At 45.1% G+C, this 17,740-nt stretch overlaps 1 protein-coding gene across 1 annotated transcript; it reads left to right on the top strand.

The window, feature by feature from the left end:
* Positions 1-3,558: 3,558 nt before the first annotated feature.
* LOC101530534 (protein FAM170A) lies at positions 3,559-8,337 on the top strand. The gene is made up of 5 exons (XM_004586599.3): positions 3,559-3,840; positions 5,783-5,923; positions 6,640-7,423; positions 7,724-7,782; positions 8,262-8,337. Exons 1-4 carry the CDS (start codon positions 3,771-3,773, stop codon positions 7,728-7,730), a joined length of 1,002 nt encoding a protein of 333 aa, XP_004586656.3. The 5' UTR covers positions 3,559-3,770; the 3' UTR covers positions 7,731-7,782; positions 8,262-8,337.
* Positions 8,338-17,740: the final 9,403 nt, after the last annotated feature.

The raw sequence follows: 17,740 nt of genomic DNA, 5'->3' as shown, positions 1-17,740 counted from the left end.
TTCACTACCCAGGTGTCCCGGTCAGGGACAGACAATCCGAATTTTCTTCTATCAGCATATCTCTTTGGAGAGTCATCCAAGTTTGAGCCTTTTTATTGCCTAGTGGTATTCCACGCTATGGATGTACACGGTTTCTTGAATCACTAATCCACTGAAGGAGTTGTTTCTAGGTTTTGTGACCCATGAGTAAATTGTAACCATTCATGTATAGCATATGTGTGTAGTTGTAGTTGCTTCATTTCTTTCAGATAAGTGTCCAAGACTGCAGTTTCTGGGTCCCTGGTAGCTACATGTTTGGTTCTTTGGTTTGTATTATTTAAACCTCGTCCATGTTTTATGTTGTCTCTATTTTTGGCTTCAGCCATCCTGATAGGTGTATGCTGATCTTTTAATGGTGATTTTAACTTGCGCTTTACTTTGTGAACATCATTTGATGGGGCAATTTGCCAACATATCTCCTAACGTGCAGAATGGCTCTCCAAACCTTTTGTCTATTATTAGTTAGATTATTGAATAATTGTATTATTGAGTTTTCAGAGTTTTAGTCCCTCGTTGGATGTGTGATCTGTAAATATCTTATCAGGTCTGTAGCTTGTCTTTTCATTCTCCTTACAAGATTTTTTTTCCCCAAAGCCAATGGTTCTAATTTGCATGAAGTGCAGTTTATCTATTTTTGCTGCTATGGATTTATGTTTTTAGGTTCAAGTTCAAGTATCTTCTTCCCCTCTTTTTTTTCCCTAAAAGTTCTGTCAATTTGGAATGTAAAGTACAAAGAGTTAATATCTGTTTCATGATCCTCTCCACCTGCCTGCTTGCTGGCCACGTCTCCTTACATCACAGGTAATGGGTACTCACAGTTTGGGGCATGTTTTCCCAGGACTGTGACTCCTACCGCTACCTATCTGCCACGTATGACACTTTGTTCAGATACTTCCAACATCAGAGGAGATTGTGATGGTGAAATTGGGGATGGAGGAAGCCAGAGAGAGGAGCCGAGTGAGGGCAGAGGGAGGGGCAAGCAGTCAATGGAAGATGACTGCCCAGTGCTGATTGTATACTTGCTATCATTCTCTTTGCACATCAAACATGTTGGTTGGCCTAGAGGACGGAGATGCGCGCCCACTGGTATAGACTGCACTCTGCTGAGTCCCATCAGTGTCCATTTTCCTCCTGGCTCTTAATGATGCCTTCCACCCCCTGGCTTTCTATTGTGAGCAGAGAATTCTTTTCCTTGGTGGATCAAACCCTATTCTTGAAAGAAAAACAAAAGGAATCCTTGTTATTCCCTAAAACCTTAAAGCCGGCCTGCTTCTGTGGACGAGCCGTGACAGTTCTCCAGGAGAACTGTCATGGCCTGGTTCCTTTTCCAACCAACAGGCTCTCTGTTATGTCCTCCAGAGAGGCTGTTCTCCAAAGGGCAAGTTCACAATGGGCCCGTTTGGAGAATATCAGATACAGGAATGCAACAGGTCCTGTGGCCTCTTCCTTCAAGGTATGTGCACAAGTTAGCCATTATCTGGTTCTTTCACAGCCAACATTGTAACACCAGCTACTCTCATTTCTGTCTCAATGATCACACCACACCCACTGTTCCCTCTGCTTCTGCCTTGGTCTCTCAGCACCATCGGTAAATGTAAAATAATCTTGCAAGCACGAGACACTGAGTCTAAACTGATGTGGTTTTCTAGACCTACCTAATTGTTTACAAGGGAAAACAGCCAACAGGGGGAGTATCTCAAAGGATAGCACCAAGATAGAATCAGCTGGTACTTACGCCTGTGCACTTTTACAGAATAGATGACCTAGTCCCTTCAACAGATCAATACCACTCAGGGGGACACAGAATTGTTGGAGTCACTTTGACTATTTGCAATGTGTGGATCTGAATTTCCATGAACCAACTATGAAGAGTTGTTTTGAGCTGGAAGGAACTGAGTTGGCTTGGTTATTAAATACTTTGAGGGAATTATGCTTAAATTTATTTAATAGGATTTTAAAAAGAGCTATCTTTTGGAGATACGTACTGTTGCATTTAAGGGAAATGATGTAATGTCTGGGATTTGCTTTAAAATATGCTGTTTCCACACTCCCTGCCCACCCCCTGGCCTAACACCTAAACTAAAAGAAAGTAACAAAAGACTAACAGAATGTATGTGTCATGGTTGAAGGGAACAAGACTGGCAGAATCTTGATAATTGTCAAAAGTTGGTGGAGCTGCATGCATATTTTGCAATGCTGTCTCATTCACTTACATTTGAAAATTCCTACCATGCAAAGTTTCTTTCCCCTCTTTGCCCCTTCGTTTCTAGGGATTCTCCACTCAACAGAAAGATTTAAGTACTTTGGGGAAAATTTCACTGTCTGCATTAGCCCTACTGTCACTTTCCTTCTCCGAGGAGTGTGTTGGGCAGTACCCTTCCAAGTCTGGGCTGCTCCATCGTATCCGTGCACCAATATTGCCACTGGGGCCTGGCAGCTTCCTCGACATCAGATGTCTCTAATTTTAGACCAGAGTTGGGGGGATCCAGATGGGGCAACACATACCCATTTTAGTCTCGGGGGAGAGGAGTGCAAGCAGAGCATGTCAATTTTCTGCAACCCCACTGAGTTTGCCTGTTAAGCCTTGATTTTCCTGTTATCCTTTAAGGATATTCCCATAGTTTGAGTCTCATTCAGTGCTGCCCAAATTTTGCGGGTGGTGAGATTGCATAGCCAGTTGTTTTTAGAGCATGCAGTCATCAGCGTTGTTTCCATGGTTCTTTCAATGGTTTCTTGTGTGATGGACGGGATAGGTCGCCCTGGCTCAACTTGTGTGTGCAGTGCAGCCATCCCTTCCCTCCCCTTCCCTTCCCTCCCCTCCCCTTCCCTCCCCTTCCCTTCCCTTCCCTTTCCTTTCCTTTTTCTTGTGTGTGTGTGTGTTTGGCTTTGTTAACCTCTGTAACTACTGCCAATATTCCTCCCTCTATGGTCTGTGGATTGCTCTCTGTGACCTAAGTCCTTCCTACTCAGTTAGCAAGAAAGTGAGGGAACTCCTATTCTTAAATACCCCACCTCTATCAGGCTCTATGCCCAAACCCTCTTTTCTATGGAGCCTGGAGTTTCAGAAAACTGAAGATCATCAATGTGTTGCCGCTGCTATCAACCCCCTCTCTCCTACTTGACTCCCCGGGATGAATACAGAGCCTGCCCCTATCTGAATGTGGAGGGGAAAGAGTGGAATTCCAGAAGTTTTCAAAAAGTTCACAGAAAATGAGTGTAATGAAAAAAAAAAAGAAAGACCCCGCTTGGATTTCATCAGTTTTGCACCAAAGTAAACACTGTTAAATTCTATTTTTCAACAAATTTTTTCAAATAATCTTGGAGACAAGAAAAGGTACATTCAACAGAAACATGATGACATCTTAAAACATTCTGCCACATTTGAAAAAAGGGAGAGTTGAACTTGTCAGAGAGACTCTACTGGGCAAAGGGCTTCCCTTTTGGAGGTGGGCTCTGCGGTGCTGCAGCTGGGTCCGCAGAATTCTCTGATGTCATCACCCAGGACAGAGAATGCTGCTGGGGGCCTGGTGACCTTTGAACCTTAACAGCCCTGCGTGAAGGGAGTGAGTACTGGGCAGTGCTGCTGGTTCTCTCCATGGTCTGAGTTCTTCAGCCACTGAGGAGAAGCGAGTATTTTTGTTGGGAGCGAGTCTTTTTACAGAGCACCAGACAGCCTAAGAGGGTCGGGGGCTGGCACTCAGCATCCTCTGGGGTACTCTGCTACCTAGATCATGAAACGGCGGCAGAAGAGGAAACATCTGGAAAATGACAAGTCTCAGGAATCTGCCAAGAAGGGAGGAGGTGGGTGCTGGGCTTCTTGTCTGGGGTCCGGGCTGCTGGCCAGCCTGAGCCTGTCCTCGGGGGAGGGGTGTGGGAACCAGCAGCCCCATGAAGGAAGAAGGGAAGAGATCTGTTGTCTCTGATGCCTGGCTGCCATGTCCAGGGTACAGCAGGTGTGAGATGGCCCAGAAGGTCCAGGTGCCACTGGCAGACCCAAAGGTGGCCCACTTGTTTGAGAGCTTGTCTCTCTGGGCTGCTGGCATCTCGGGCTCCTAGGCTGGAGGTGAGACATACATACTTCTCTTCTCATGTTGACCTCACTTCTCTTGATTTGCTATTTCCCGGGCACCACTGGGTGGAGGACTATGAAGGTACTGATGGGGCTATAAGTGGCACTGTTTCTTTTCATAGAGGAAAGGGTAGTGCTACAAGTTAAAGACCTTGCTGAAAAATGTCCTGAGGAATGAAACACGCATAGGAAGTCATTTGAAAGTCTGTCTAGGGGTGGTGTCACAGAGAAACAAGCAGGATTTGATGCCTTCACCGGAAAAATTTTACAAAGGGCCCTCCAAAGTCTGAGGGGTGCTCTGGGAGAACATTGCGAGCCATGAGCACACTTCTTGGCATGGTAACTGTTGGAGCCAGCGCAGACAGTCACTTGCCCTGATAGGAGGGGGCACAGGGAGAGGTGGAGCAGAAGGAGTCACTGCCAAGGGCCAGCAGCAGGCTGTCACCCTAGTCAGAACCAGCAGCTTCCTCAGGGCCCAGGGTGAGCCTCTCCCAGTCTCCCCCCTCGGGTGCAAGGCTGGGGTGCATGTACACAACTTGATGACATACACACAACTGCAGATTTCATTTTGTGAGTGTGTGAGAGTCAATTCTCACACGACACAGCTCCCTTCAACTATCCCTCAATACTCTGTGAGAACCACTCACACGTAACTTGCCCTATCTGTATCTCTGTAGCAATATCAGATGCCCTTGGCACAAGCCAAAATAAAACACAGATTCCTACCACCTCCTTACTAACGGTTCCAGATAGAATATAAGGTGTTCAGGTGAACTTGATTTTTCAGATAAACCACAAATTACTTTTTAGTATATAATGAATATTATATAGGAAATAACTAAACCACTTCTGCGACTTATCTGAAAGTCATGTTTAACTGTGCATCAAGTCTTTTTGTTTGCCAATTCTGGTAACTGTTGTACTCATCAGAAAATGACACCTGGCATAGGTATTTGCTTTCATGCTATACTTCCCTGGTCGATTGGAAGGTCCAATTATAAGAAGGCCTTTGTGGGACAGGCATTTGATGTCATAGTTAAGTTGTCATTTGGGATGCTTGGGTTCAAGTCCCAGCTTCTCGACTTCCTGTCCAGCTCCCTGCTAATAGACACCCTTAAGGCAGCAGATGGGGGCTCAAGTTCTTGGGTCCCCACAACCCGTGTGAGAGAATGAGATTGAGTTGTGGCCTCTGGTATTAGATCTGTCTTGGCACCATCCCAGCTGCTATAGGCATTTGGGAAGTGAATCAGGAGATGAAAGATCTCTTTCTGCTGTTCACAAGCAAAGATAAATAAACTTAAAAAGGAAGAAGAGGGTCTTTGTTTTCTTCTGTATTCCCCATTCCTGATATAGTACAATAAAGCTTGACCCAGAGTAGCTGTTTGCTAACGATTACTGAATGGCTGCAAAATATATCAACCTCATGGCCATCAGGGACTACCTCCTACACATTTCACTGTTTGGACATATCCTGTGTCACCACCTAGGTAGACACCACAGTGAACTGTGGGCTAAGATAAGATCTTGCAGTATAGCTTCTGGGAGCCACTCCAAGCCATTACACTCGCCCTGCCTGGCAGGTGTCAGATACTCCGGAAATGTTTGCTGTGTGTATGAATGATGCCCAAACTTGACCAACCCACCATGCCTCAGTGCCTCTCCTCTCTTCCTCAGGGATCTCAAAGTCACAGAAGGATGTCCCTCCACCCAGGCCCACAGCGGGGGACAAAAACTGGAAGCAGGATGCAGGAGAGCTCTCCTCTGCCTCTGAATACTTCTCCTGTGTTTCTTCTCCAAACAAGCTCATCCACACTGGTAAGGCTGCTGGGCGGTGTGAGAGCAGGACTAGGAGGGTATGGAGCAGGCTCTTGGGTATGTGAGTCCTTGGTGCAGGGGTTCTTGGATAAAGGGAACCTTGGGCAGGAGTTTCCTTGGATTCGGGGCTTGGTGGGTGTGGGGATTGGGAGTGGAGTCTTTGGATGCAGAGGTCTCTGGCCTGCTTGGGTTCTATATGTGAGACACACTGCTCCAAGCATGAGTCTGAGAAGAAACCTACGACAGTTGGTGGTGAGGGTTTGACTAACAGTTGGAAAGGGCTGGGTCTGGCTGTAGGGCAGAGGGTTCAGACCAGCTATCTAGGGAAGAGCCATGTAGGACATGGGCTTTACCTGCCCATTTCTTGGCACAGGCATGTGTGACCTCTCTACACCCACACGTCCTCAGCACACACACACAGCCCACACTGCTGCTCTAAACTGCATCTCACCTTCCACAGACAACACACTGATGATGTCCTGAATGCGCATCCTCATAACACGCACCCACTACCATCCCACACAGACCTCACATATACCCCACACACCTATCCAGACACCTCAGAGATAATAAGTGGTACGTCACCCACCCCAGCACCCAAACAGCCCAACGCATGACTGCTTCATCCCGTAGCCCCTAGCACACTCCTGCTTTTGCATTCTCAGCCTCCTGAAGCCCCCACACTAATTCTTGATGTTTCTCATTTCCTTTCCCAGGAACCCAGAGAGCACCACAAGACAGTCCCCGGCCTAGGTCGCCCCAGACCCAGACGGAGCAACAAAGGGAGACTCCACTCCCCGCCCAGCCCATCTCCTTGTCCCATTCATCCTACAAGACCTGTGTGTCCTCTAAATGTATAAACAAGGAGAGGAGGGGTATGAAAATTTACTACATGCAGGTGCAGATGAGGAAAGGTGTGGCTGTGTCCTGGGAGACAGCTGATAGCTCCGGGCCCCTGAAGAAGCAGCTGCGGATGGAAGAAATGACCCTTCCTGAAGATGTGCGAGTGGGCACTCCCCCCTCAGATGTGTCCACCAGAAATCTCCTGTCTGACAGCGAGCCCAGTGGGGAGGAGAAAGAGCAGGAGGAAAGGGCCGACTCAGACAGCCCACTTGGCTCACCCACTGCAGAGGAGAGGCCCCGGGCCAAGACGCCCGACTGGCTGGTTACCATGGAGAAGGGTTTCAGGTGCATGGCCTGTTGCCGGGTCTTTGCCACCATGGAGCTCCTCCGGGAGCACGTGCAGTCTGGCCTCAAGGAAGGCTTCAGCTGCCACGTCTTCCACCTCACCATGTCGCAGCTGGCAGGCCATGTGGAATCAGAGAGTGCTCAGGAGGAGGAGGAAGAAGAAGAGGAGGAAGAGGAGGAGGAAGAAGAGGAAAAGGAGCATCCAGAGGACAAGGAGAATGAGGAGGAGCCACCCCCGGGGGAAGACGTCAGCCTGAGGAGACCTTGGAGCCAGTGTCCTGGCTGCGTGTTCCATTCTTCAAAGGACAGGAAGTGAGAGGGACTGTGTGTGTGGGGAGGGCTGCACCTGCCTTGGGCAGGAGGCCTCCCAGTTCAGGTTAAGGCCTCCTTAAGGAGAAATCGGGGGCTTTATCAGCTTAGGGGACAACAAGAAGGGGCAATAACCGGTGGCCCGTTTTTTGCCCAGGTACTCAATGGTATCATGCCTGTGTTAAGAGTGGTCAATCCAGCACTTAGTATTTCTGGCCACAAGATCAGAGGGTTTACTGGGCAGGCAGGGCACTTCTCCCCCCACAATTGAGAAGTGTCTTCTTGGCTTTGGTTTTCACACAGCAACTGAAACTGATGGTCCAGAAGATCCTGGAAGATTGTGTGGCCTTCTCTTGGCCAAGGTAAGGCTCGGAGGTTGCAGTGTTCTGAGTCTACACCCTGAGGACCCAGAGGAATCTAGGAGCAGGGCTGTGGGATGCAGGCACTGCACCACCCACTGGTTCTGCTACTACATTTGAAGAGTTGGCCTTCATTTATTTAAATGATTAGGCATTTTTTAGGGGTCTCCATTGACTGTCCTCAACTGTAGGAGAAAATACTCCAGCCCAATTATACAGAGGGAACTCAGCATAATCTCAAGGCTCAGGACTGACCTGATGAGAGGATATAGGGTGGGGGCATGTCAGTGGGATCACAGCTTTGGGGTTTGGTAACCTGTGAGAGTCCCAAGAGACGAGGGAGATCAGCTAGGGCTGATCTAGAAACAACCCCACAGTGGTGTGCCTTGCTCTGGGCTTTAGGCTCGAGATGAAGCGTGGCTCTGAGAGCAGAGAGCACCTGTCATTCCTTGTCTCTTCCTCTTGTGTTTCCTCACCTCCAGGAAGAAGACTGGACCCTGGAGGCAGCAGTGGGCAACATGGCAATGGTAGAAAGGATGAGAAAGTGATAGGCAAGCAGTCCAGCCAAACACCAGATACAATAAAGGCTGTGTTCCAAACCTTGTCCACATCTGTTGTGTAACTAATGCATGCACCTGTCTACCTGTCTCCACCCACTAGTTCTGTCAGAATGGTGAACAGGACTGACGTCCTGCTCAGGGTAAGGTAGCCTCAGAACCCCCTTAGGGTTGTGACTGAGTTCTCCTGCTGCCACCTGAGGGTATCCCCTTCTTCCCTCCCCCTGGGACTTTCCAGAGATGGTAGTATCCAAAGCCCTAGGATGGGATAGGCTTAGAAGGAGATAACCGGAAGCTCAGAGTCTTTGTTTACTAGAGCAGAGTAAGATTTGACTCTGAACTCACTGGGATTTTTTGAGAGCCTGCAAGGACCTTCATGGAGCTTTACTGAGCCAACACTGGTGACTCTGTCCCAGTGCCGTTTCCGAATTTCCCAGCTTTGCCATCTGGGACAGCATCTATGGATCCACGTTCCTCGCTGCAGGATCCCTATTGTCTCCTTCAACTCTCAGTCCAAAGAACTCAACATTTGAGGCTCATCCTGGCCTTCTGAACTCACTCCAGCAGTCATGGCACCCCCTGCCACCTTCTCCCCAGCACTGGGGTCAGCATTCGTATGCTCTTACTTCCCAGAGGCTCATCTTGTTGAAAGATTGCACACATGCATCGCATGCTCTTGCCTTTTTTCTTTGTGTGCTCAGTGTACTGCATTTAACAGAATGACTTCCATGTTTGTTCATGTTGTTGTGAGAAACAACACTTCATCTTCCTTTGTGGCTGCGTAGTGTCCTATTGTGATCTGAACCGTGCTTTCTCTATCTGCTAGCCAGGAGATAGTCACTTGAGTTGCTTTCATCTTCTGCCTGTCATCAATCATGATACACACGTCTCTTTGACAAAGTAATTTCATTTCACTGAGCATGCAAGAGCAGTGTTGCTGGAACACATCAAATTCTCTTTTTAGTTTGATGAGCGACATCTATACTATTTCCCAAGACGATTGTACTAATTTACATTCACACAGTTTTAGAGAGTTCTCCTTCTTCCACAACCTTGCCAACACTTGCTGTTATCTGTCTTTCTGACAATAGCCTATATATATATGGGTTACTTTATTTGAAAGGCAGAGAGAGAGGGAGAGTTCACACCCAAATGTTTGCAACAGCTGACACTAGTCCAGGCCAAAGCCAGGAACCCAGAGGTTCATCTGGGTTTCCCATGTAGGTGGCAGGCACTCAAATGCTTGGGCCATTTTCCTCTGCTTCCCAAGCACATAGGCATGGGGCTGGATCAGAACTTGGCTTCACCTTCTGTGATGCAACACCCACCACTGTAACAGCCATTCTAACCATAATGAGGGGATATTTTGCTGTGCTTTTATTTTTGTTTCTCTCAAGACTACTGATGTTTGAAACTTATTCTTTGTTGGTCATCTATATGTCATTCTTTCAGAAATACTGCTGCATTTTTTCTGCCATTTTGAAAAACTGTGTGGTTGTTAATGTTATGCATGTGTTTGAGTTCCCATACATTCCAGGCACTTATCCCTCGTCAATGTTTAGCATGCAAACACATTCTCCCATTCTGGAAGTTACCTCTTCATTCTGTGGGTTGTTTCCTTTGGTGTCCAGGAGCTCTTTAGTTTGGTGAAATTTCATTTGTGTGTTTTTGCTTTTCTTTGCGGTGCTTTTGGTATTTGGCATCACATATCTTGGACAGAACTCAGAGTAAGCGCACTTGAGCCCACCCTCTAGCTGTTGGGTGGCTTTGCAATACAGTGGATAGAGCCAGACTCTCTTTCCTGAAGTCCACTTACATGAACTGGAAATAGGAAAGTTCCAATAAGGAGTGGATGGCCACAGCCCTTGCTACCCTGACTACCTGGGAAGGTACGGGTCACCCAGAGTTGCACTGTTGAGGGGACAGGGGCCCTGTCCACAGGGATCCCATTGGGGAGCCCGCTGACCTAGCCTATGCGGTCCCCACAGTGTCAGGGGCTCTCCGGTCTTCAGGCCTCCTTGGGGTCGTGTCTGAGACTGGGGAAGGAAAAGAGCTTAAATTCTCACAGCTTTGTGAATCCTGTCTGGTCTTTGGAGGCTGCTGTTTTCTGATCCCTAATTACTCATTTCAGTCTAATTTGCACTTCCAACACCGTGGCTTCTTCCCCTCCCCCCAGTCCAGAGGCAGAAAGTTTTGCACTTTACAGAATGTGTGATTGAAGCCTTCTCGGGAGACAGGAGTATGTGCATTTTGCCCACCAGCTTCAACACAAATGGATGGAACATTTCTCTGGATATTTCTTCCATAGCTTCAGGTGGCAGGCAGGGCACCATGGGTAGGCTCTGTAGCCCTGTGCCTGGGCCTGGTGGTGTGGAGCACGCCCCTTACTACCCTTCCTGTCTGTGGGCCATACTCCCAGCTACTTCTGGCCAGCCTCTGTCTTGTGATTTTAGTTATCTAAACAGGTTCTGCTGGGAAATATTTCAAATGCATGTAAAGTTATTGATAACAGGATAAGTTCCTAGGAAGCCATCATCAGCTTTATTAAAGTTCCTTTTTGCTACATTTGTTTCAAGTGCCTTAACGTAAAAAAACGATACTCAAGGCGTCCCATTTCCTCACTTGGCTCACTCTGATCTTGAATTTTTAAAAATTCATGTGCATGTTTTCCAGTGTTATTACATATATTTGCTTATGAAACAGTGTTTTGAATTTTTAAAAAAATAGCTTGCATATGCTATTGTACTGCTCATTCAAAATGCATTTTCAGGATTATCCGTCTTCATAACTGCAACTGTAGCTCGGTAACTTTCGCTGCTGGACTCTAGTTCATCCCATCAACTGGCCACGTTTTCATGTGGTTGCTTTCTGTCGTAATTTTGGTGGTGTCGATTTCCTTTAGCAGAAAGCAGGCTGCGCTGACTTACTATCCAGCAGTTAATCCATTAATTCAGTGCTGGTTGGAAGCTTCTGGATTTTTCAGTTTTCTGGTTATTGACATTCCTTTTTCCTAAAATAATGATTCCTGCTTTTATATACAACTCTGCTCAGTTTAGTTCAATGCTTCTTTTTGTTTCTTTTATGAAAGGCATTTTGTATTACATATTGCAATTGATCATCATTGATGTATATTTTAAACTTTGATTCCTCATACATAAATGATGAGTATAAAATAGTATCTCATGATTTAAAAATCTTCTTACTTCTATTGCTTGTAGTATTTGCATCAAAAAGAGCTAATTTGTCTATTTCTTCATGTATTCTACTAACCTTGCCAGAGAGTTTTTCTATTTTAATTGAAAAGAAAAGCTTTTTTATCATAGATATCTTGTATGATTTCCTATTTTTCCATTGTTTTGCTCTCTTTGTTATTGCCCTTCTCCTTTAAGTTTACTCAATTATTTTTTTTTCTCCAGAACCTATTGAAAATTAACATCGATTTTTAAAAAATTTGCTTTAGTTGAAAAGTTTTTAAATTAATGTGTAATATTTATGCATTTTCATGGGGGTACATCTTAGCGTTTCGTGACACAGGCCCCACATAAACCAGTCAAACCAGGCAACACGACTATTTCTTTCTCTTTTGTGTGTGTTTGGAGCCCACCAATGCCTCTGGTGTAGTCCTCTGTAGAGAATATAGCTCATTGTTGGGAATTACAGTCATCTACTGTGCCGAAACACCAGGACGTCCATCTGACCCTCTCTGGTACCTGTTGTCTGACCTCGAGCAATTGCTAAAGTTTAGGTGAAGTGTTCAGTAAAACTTGCAGAAAGGCCAAAGAATGTTCATACAATATAATGTCATGAACTCTAGTTCCCATACCGTGTGGCTGCAAATGCTAGTATTGCATTCCTTTTTATGGCTGAATAATGTTCTGTTGGGCCTAGAGAGGACACTGGTTGATGCTGAGTCACATCTGGGTCTGGCAGTCATGGCCCCATTCGCCATCTCAGGATGCGGGAAGTACAGATGCCAAGACAACTCTGTTGCCCCAGGGCATAGGTCGCTGTCTGATGTGGGAGCTGATCCAGACACTTCATCTGTGAGTCCTGAGTGGCATTACAGGCCTTTGTCTAATGCAGGCTCTCACCAAGGTAAGCCGGCTCTGAGGCAGAGGTCCGGAGTTCACTTTCTTACCTTGTTTCCCCAGGAAGGTCTTGCTCTGTGCCTGCTAGAGGTTCAGGGAAAAGTACAGAGGCAGTACCTGGTGCACCATGTCTTTGAGGTTCCAAAGACTCAGTCTGTATGTGCAGGGTGAGGGCACAGGCCACAAGCAGGGAGCTGGATGGGAAGCAAGGCTGCTGGGACACAAACTGGCACCTGTATGGGATCCTGGGGCATGCAAGGTAAGTACTTTAGCCGCTAGGCTACCACTTCGGGCCCAAAATATATTTTCAATGTCATTTATTTCTAAGTGTTGTGGAATTGCTACTGTATTTATTAGAATCTATTTATCATTTGGGAACATATTTTAGAGTCATCAAAATATATTTTTAACCAGCTAAATGTTAAACAAAAAGGTTTCTTGTGTACTTGTATAAGGTGTGTATTCTGTATTGGATAGAAGCTTTTATGGCGATTGAGCCCACTTATTCTGTTAATGATTTTTAAAGTATTCATGAATTTAACTTTATTTACTTGACACTTAAAGTGATAGAATGAGAAGGGGTGTGTGGAGATCTGGGTCTTGAGAGAGAAAGAGAGAAAGAGAGAGTGAGATAGATAGATAGATTCGGGTCTTCCATCTGTTGACTTTCTTGCCAAATGGTGGCAGCAGCTTGGGCTGAGCCAGGCTGAAGCCTGACCCTCAATCAGAAGCTCCAACACGGATGGAAGGCACCCAGGCACTTGGGTCATCCTCCGCTCAGCGTGCACACTGCTGTGTGCTGGAATGATGAGCGCAGAGGAGGCTCTAACTCAGACACTCAGATATGGTATGCAGCAGTGTTTAGCACTATGTTAAATGCCTGACCCTCAAATACATTTTATGCTGATTATTTTTATGCCTTATCTTCCAGTATCCAGTACTGCTTAAAATATCCTCCAATCATGTGAACTTGTTAATAACTGACATTTGGTTTTAAATTGTATTTATAATTATGTGAGGCTAGGAGGGCAGTTAGTATATTTTGAAGTTGTAACTTGCATGAAAATTAATGATTTGTATGTGTATTTGTGGATTTTCTTATGAAATGGATTTTCTCACTTCACATTAACACTTTTCTTGCTTTAAGTTCCGTTCAGGCCAATACTAATAGCCTATTGTTCAGAGTTTTTTCTAAGAATTATTTTTTGCTCAGCTAAAAAATGTCATATCCATCACTTGCTGCATGAATTTTGCTTATTGTACTTGTTTTGCAGGCAGATAGGCTTGAAACAATTTCCATTTCTTCATGAGTCTGTGTTTTTCCACTGCACTCCCTCCAGCAGACCATGTTGGTTCCCATCAGCTCTGCGTCTAATATCATTCTCTGCTTTCTCTTGCTTGCAGAACCCTGCCCAATCTTGTTTAGGTTTCAAGCTTCACCAGTTACAGTCTTAACAAATAGATCTTACTAGGTTAACTGTATCCTTCCAATCTTTCCCCAAAATTGCTTTTCACCAGATAAATAACAAAGGGACATTTACCTGGGAGATTGTCCCTTTTGGTAAAAGGGAAGAGGCTCTTGGTAGGAGACCTGACCCTGTCCTTCTTGTCTCTGTCACCTTAGTGGGTACGGCATAGTTATCCTGCATCCATGGACATCACGTTGCTACATGCTGCTTCATTCCACAGGTGGCTGCAGTGGCCAGGGCTGGGCCAGGCTGAAGCAAGGAAGCAAGAGCTTCTGTCACAGTCTCATCTCCCATGTGGGTAGCAGGTCTTCGACCACTTGGGCCATCTTCTACTGCCTTCCTGGGCCATAGCAGGGAGCTGGATTGGAAGCATACTATCCAGGACATGAACTTAAACCCACAATGCCAAAATGCTGGTTCTCTTTCATGTCTTTTTAAAACTACCTCTCCCTAAGGGGGAACTAATATCATAGATGTGTGTATATCTAATCCATGTTTAATTTCTTTCTAGAATATGTATATTTATAAGCAACAAATATAATGAATTTGAATATTTAGATGTTTTCATAGTTGTTACTGTAATAAAAATATTATGTGGTATCTTTCAATCAATAGTTTTCTAGATTTGGCAATATCAATTCAATTGAGTCTGGAACTACAACCTTTAACTATCTGACATTATGTCATCATATGCATGTAACACCATTCATGTCCACGTACAGTTGCAGGAGAAGGCTAAATTAAGCTCAAGAGGGAAAGATGAAGTAGCAGAGATGATCTCAGAGCTTAGGATATTTTCTCAAGTGTTGATGAATGATAGCCAACTCCAATGTTGCAAGTATTTCCTGAAGTTCTCATTTCTAAGGGCATTCGGGGAATCACTCATTGAAGCTGGGATCCAGCTGAGATCACTCACTGAAGACACCAGGGACCTCTGTTAGTTCATGACTTGCCAACTCTTGTCCCTCTAAAGCTTCTCCACCTCTGATACATAACTTCAAGACCAAGTTTCCTCCCCAGAAGCCACCCTCATCTTGTAACTCCAGACTGAGATCTCTGGGCCACCTCAGGGAACTGCCGAGGACCTGGCCCGAGCACCTGCTGTGCTGCCCAGCTCCCTCAGGTGTCCTCATCCCAAGGAACGGCTGAACCAAACCTTTCTTTCTCTAAGGTGTTTTACTTCGTCAAAGCTACAAAGCTTTGGTGGTTTCTTAGAGCCTGGAGCCATAATCACGATCGAGGAAAATAAAAATGATCTCATCTTTCTTAGGAGTTATGAGTGCTGAACCTTTAAACCTCTCTAATACAGGGCAACATAATAAATTTGATATTACTAAGAACTCATCATAGGCCAGGCATTTTTCTAGACATTTGTGTGAATTACCTAATTCACCTGCCGAATGACTTTATGAGACAGATACCATTATCATATGGTAGGATGAGCCGTATCTGGTACATGTGCGTGTAGCTTGAATATGAACACTTGGTAACTTGGTTCTTATTTTGTTGCCCTGAGTTCAGCTGGGAGTGGAGCTCATGGTCTTGGATCCTGTGAGGGTGTGGATGAAGACTGTACATTGTATTAATGCTAGGTTCCAAGGAATTCATGATCCAGGATGTGTACCTGGCTCCAGTACAGTACACAAGTTCAGACTGTTCTGCCTCTGTGCTGGGGATTCTGAATTGGTACTGTTCATTACTGAATGCAAACTGGGACACTCTGCTTCCAAATGCAGATGCTGATGAGCCTCCTGACATCACGAATGGAGCGTCTTGGGTAACAGTCTTGCTAGGGAGCCTTAGTGAAGTCCTGCCAGCCGGACACGCTGCTGACTTGAGGTAAGTAGAGAGGTTCAGGAAGCTTGCTGTGCACTGTGTGTGCCCCTTGTGGCCAACGCCTCTGACCTCCTTCCTGCCCAGCCCAGGGAATCCTTCCCATCCCCAGAGTCAAGCACTTCCTTCATCCCCCTCGCTCTATCCTCTTCCCAAAACTACTGTCACTGTGAGTTGTTCCCAGCCTCCCTTTTTCTCATTTCCGCTCTGTTCTACTAGCTCTTCCCTGCAGACTGTCCCTGCAACTCCACGGGGGTAGATCCAAAGATAGACAGAAATGCCAGCAATTCTGAAATAACAACACAGACATATCAGGAAAACTTCAAAAACATTTATCCTGCCACATTTTAAAATATTACACAAGCAGTGTATTCAGAGCCTCATTGCCAAACTGTCAATGATTTAGAAAGGGAATAAGACATTTTCCTTTACTTCTTTCCTAAGTCCTGGTCCTTAAAGTTAGTATGATTAACCACCTACTCTGCAATTTTCTGAATGATTTTCTATACATATATACATATGATGTTCTTTTTCTCACATAGGTCATAAATTAGGTCACCTCCAACATGTAATTTTTTGGCGCACTGTCTCTCACTGGTAAGCCATCCTTTTCATGAAGGTGTATTTCCAAATCCCAATTGCTAACACTGACTGACTACTTGCCATATGACAGGCCCTCTTCCAACACTATTATATGTAATTTTCAAGTGTAATTGTCTCAGCTTGCCCTTGGAATCGGTGCAGTTATTAACTCACATGACAGATAAGTGCAGCTAAGCACAGGGGCCAAGTCACTTGTTGGAAACATCAAAGCAAGTCGAAATCTGTGCCTTTAATTGTGTTACTCTATCAACTCCATCATGGAGACCTGATGACTTTGAAACCAAAACGTTTAAACATCCTGTTGTATTTTTATGTTCCTTCAGATAAGCATAGGATTGTTGTATGTTAAATAGACTAGTTTTTCCTTCCCCCCCCCTTAAAATCCCGTGTGGCTCAAATTGTCATCCTCATTTTACTTCATAGTTTCTTACATAAATGCAGTTTATGTAATGTCAAGTCCGGGGTATTAGTCTGAGGGGGTGACAGAAATGTGAAGACACATTGAAAGGTACTTAAAATTGGCAAATCACAGGAGCATTACATCATAGGCCAAGCTGCAGAGCTACAGCAAGGCTTGTGCTGGTTCTGTCCCAGGCCTTGGGAGGAGACCAGCCAATTAGCGCAGAGTGTGGGTCAGGGCTCTATCTATCTCTTGGTCCAGCAGGATCACAACAAAGTCTTGCATATGCTTAAGGGTTCTACTTTCTTGATATAATACTATTTTCAGAGTATGGGAGGATATCAAGCTATGAAAATATCCTGGGAGAGATTTGTTTATTAAGTCTGATGTGTTTTTAACTTCATTCCTAGTCCTTTTTTTCGCTGAACACCAGGAGGCTTCTTTCATTGTTCAGATTCATGATGTTTTTCCTGTGTCTAATGAACTTTCAAATACTTTTTGATGAGCTTGTAAGGGTTGGGAAGAGATGAACATCTCTGTAAGTTGAGGCAGACAGTGATAATGACAAGTAGAAAAGCTCCTAAAAGTGAGAGTATGTTTCATTGCGGTCTATGGATGGAAGGGAAAGTTTATGCTCATTAGTTTATGTAGAAGTGAAAGTCCAAGATTCCCTGGTGTTGTCTCTGGGGTTCCCACATCTTAGCCTGGTAAGGCTCTACCCTTTCTTATGAGTAGATTTGGCACATGAAATACAAGATGTCTGGTTACATTTGAATGTCAAAAAAAAAAAAAAAACCCAGCAAGTGCATTTTAAACAGAAATGTGTCCCAAATACTAATATGACATACTAAAAATAGTTATTTCTTGTTTAGCTTAAATTCAGATTTAATAGGCTGTTCTCTATCTTCGTTGACTGACTGACAAGTTACTGAGAGAATACGGTACAGGCAAAGAAGTCACTATGTCTCACTATTTATTCTGCAACATTTGAAACATTTTTATAGAAACATG

The sequence above is a fragment of the Ochotona princeps genome, chromosome 19 (genome assembly GCF_030435755.1).
Source record: "Ochotona princeps isolate mOchPri1 chromosome 19, mOchPri1.hap1, whole genome shotgun sequence".
NCBI classification, from domain to species: Eukaryota; Metazoa; Chordata; class Mammalia; order Lagomorpha; family Ochotonidae; genus Ochotona; species Ochotona princeps.
Note: the sequence above shows the minus strand (reverse complement) of the source record. Positions and strands in the feature narration are given on the sequence as shown.

Bases quoted from the DNA above. Each gene is read 5' to 3' on its own strand.
- LOC101530534 (XM_004586599.3), top strand. From the start codon at position 3,771: ATGAAACGGCGGCAGAAGAGGAAACATCTGGAAAATGACAAGTCTCAG. The intron at 3,841-5,782 runs GTGGGTGCTGGG...TCTCTTCCTCAG, and splicing joins ATCTGCCAAGAAGGGAGGAG to GGATCTCAAAGTCACAGAAG. The intron at 5,924-6,639 runs GTAAGGCTGCTG...TTCCTTTCCCAG, and splicing joins AAACAAGCTCATCCACACTG to GAACCCAGAGAGCACCACAA.